The sequence below is a fragment of the Bison bison genome, unplaced genomic scaffold (genome assembly GCF_000754665.1).
Source record: "Bison bison bison isolate TAMUID 2011002044 unplaced genomic scaffold, Bison_UMD1.0 scf7180017858798, whole genome shotgun sequence".
NCBI classification, from domain to species: Eukaryota; Metazoa; Chordata; class Mammalia; order Artiodactyla; family Bovidae; genus Bison; species Bison bison.
In genome coordinates, this window is record NW_011489370.1 from 2,621 (window position 1) to 4,426 (window position 1,806).

At 46.6% G+C, this 1,806-nt stretch overlaps 1 protein-coding gene across 1 annotated transcript in view; it reads left to right on the forward strand.

Annotated features, from left to right (window-relative positions):
- Positions 1-5: 5 nt before the first annotated feature.
- Positions 6-1,806, forward strand: part of LOC104980784 (cationic amino acid transporter 3-like) — a gene marked incomplete at its 5' end in the record, with an annotated part of 5,539 nt that continues 3,738 nt past the window's right edge. Inside the window, 3 exon segments of the mRNA XM_010829562.1 lie at positions 6-118; positions 121-312; positions 889-1,047. Of these exon segments, the coding sequence (XP_010827864.1) occupies positions 6-118; positions 121-312; positions 889-1,047 (464 nt within the window).

Genomic DNA, 1,806 nt, shown 5'->3' on the forward strand with positions numbered 1-1,806 from the left:
TTCAGGGAGGAACCTGAGAGTTCTGAGACCCCTCGTCCGAACACCCTGGACCTGGTGGTGATAGGTTTGGACAACATGTTGGGAGCTGGCATATACATCCTGATTGGGGGAGTGGCCAAATACGTAGGGGACCAGCAATCATCCTTTCCTTATTGGTGGCCAGCCTGACTACCATGTTGTCTGGGCTCTGCTATGTCGAGTTGGCAACCAGAGTAAAAGTACCTGTTTCTGGGTATTATGTCAGCTATGTCACAATGGGACAACTGTACGCCTTCATCACTGGCTGGAACCTCTTACTGTATTTAATTATTGGTGAGATGATGGGGAGCAGGGAGAAGTGGGCCTTAAGATGGAGAAAGTAGGAGAGATGAGTGGGGGCTTCACTCATTCATCAGAACTCTGTTATCCACCTTTGGGGCAGGGTTGGGAGAGGGGTAATGGTGGCAGGAAAACTGCACAACCTCATTGCACGCAGGTCTGTCCTGCTTTCCTTAAGTGATGGACCGAGAAACCAGAGGAAAGGGAACTGTAGGGAGCAGGTGAGAGGGAGGCACGTCCCTAGGCTCATCACCTGACCACAGTGAAGTCTTCGCTGAGCTGTTGCCTTCCTGGATTTTCTCTTACACCTCAACTTAAAAATTCAACTCTGATCTAGTCCCTCCTAGTCTCATTTACCTGTGTTTCTTTGTTTTCCATCACTTCTATCTCCTAACATATTAAATAGTTGGCCTTTTTGTGAATCACCTGGGTCTCCCCTGTCCACCCCATGAGAAGCTCTTTGAGATCAGGTGTGTTTTTGCTCACCTCCTGCCCCAAATATCTCACATGGTGCATAATAGGGGCTCAGTTTCTGTCTGCTTGTAAACTTTCCTTCTTCTGTTGCTGCAGCCACTGCCTGTATAGCCCGGGCCTGGAGCTCCACCTTTGACAGCCTGATTGGGAACCACATCTCTGAGGCATTAGGGGGAACTTTCTCTCTGCAAATGCCCTACTTCCTGGCCTCATTTCCAGACTTTCTTGCCCTGGGCCTGGTGCTGCTGCTCACAGGTGAGAAGGGACCAGGGACAGAAAGGGAAGAACAGGGTATGGAGGGGGGGATGGCATGGGGAAGGCTTGGGGTGGAAGAATGGTGGGAATTTGGACTGGGAAAAAGGGTTTGGAATAAGAGAGAAAGGAAGGCAAGACATTTTTTTCCTACCCTTGGACTATTGGTAATTTAGGTTGGATTATTCTTTGGTGTGGGGTGCTGTCCTATGCATTTCTGCTTTATAAAAAAATCATTGTTGGGTGAATTCCCTGGTGGTCCAATGGTTAGGACACTGTGATTTCACTGCTGAAGGTTTGGGTTCAATCCCCAGTCAGGGAACTAAGATCCCACATGCCAAGAGGGGTACCCTCCAAAAAATCATTGTTGGATGTTGAGCAGCATCTGTGATCTTTATGTGCTAGATACCAGTGACACCAAGCCCCCAGATTGTGACAATTGGAATGTCTCCAGACAGTGCCAATATCCCTTGGGGCACAAAATCATCCCATCTGGGAATCACTTACCTAGACCAACAAGTTTCTTCCTCTATACTGAGATCAAAGATTTTTTTTTTTAACTGAGAGGAAATCCACATAAATTTAACCATTTTATTATTTTTCCTAGCTTTATTGAGATATAATTCACTTCATGGCAAATAGATGGAGAAAAATTGGAAACAGTGAGAGACTTTATTTTCTTGGGCTACCAAATCACTGTGGATGGTGACTGCAGCCATGAAATTAAAAGGGACTTGCTCCTTGGAAGAAGAGCTATGACAA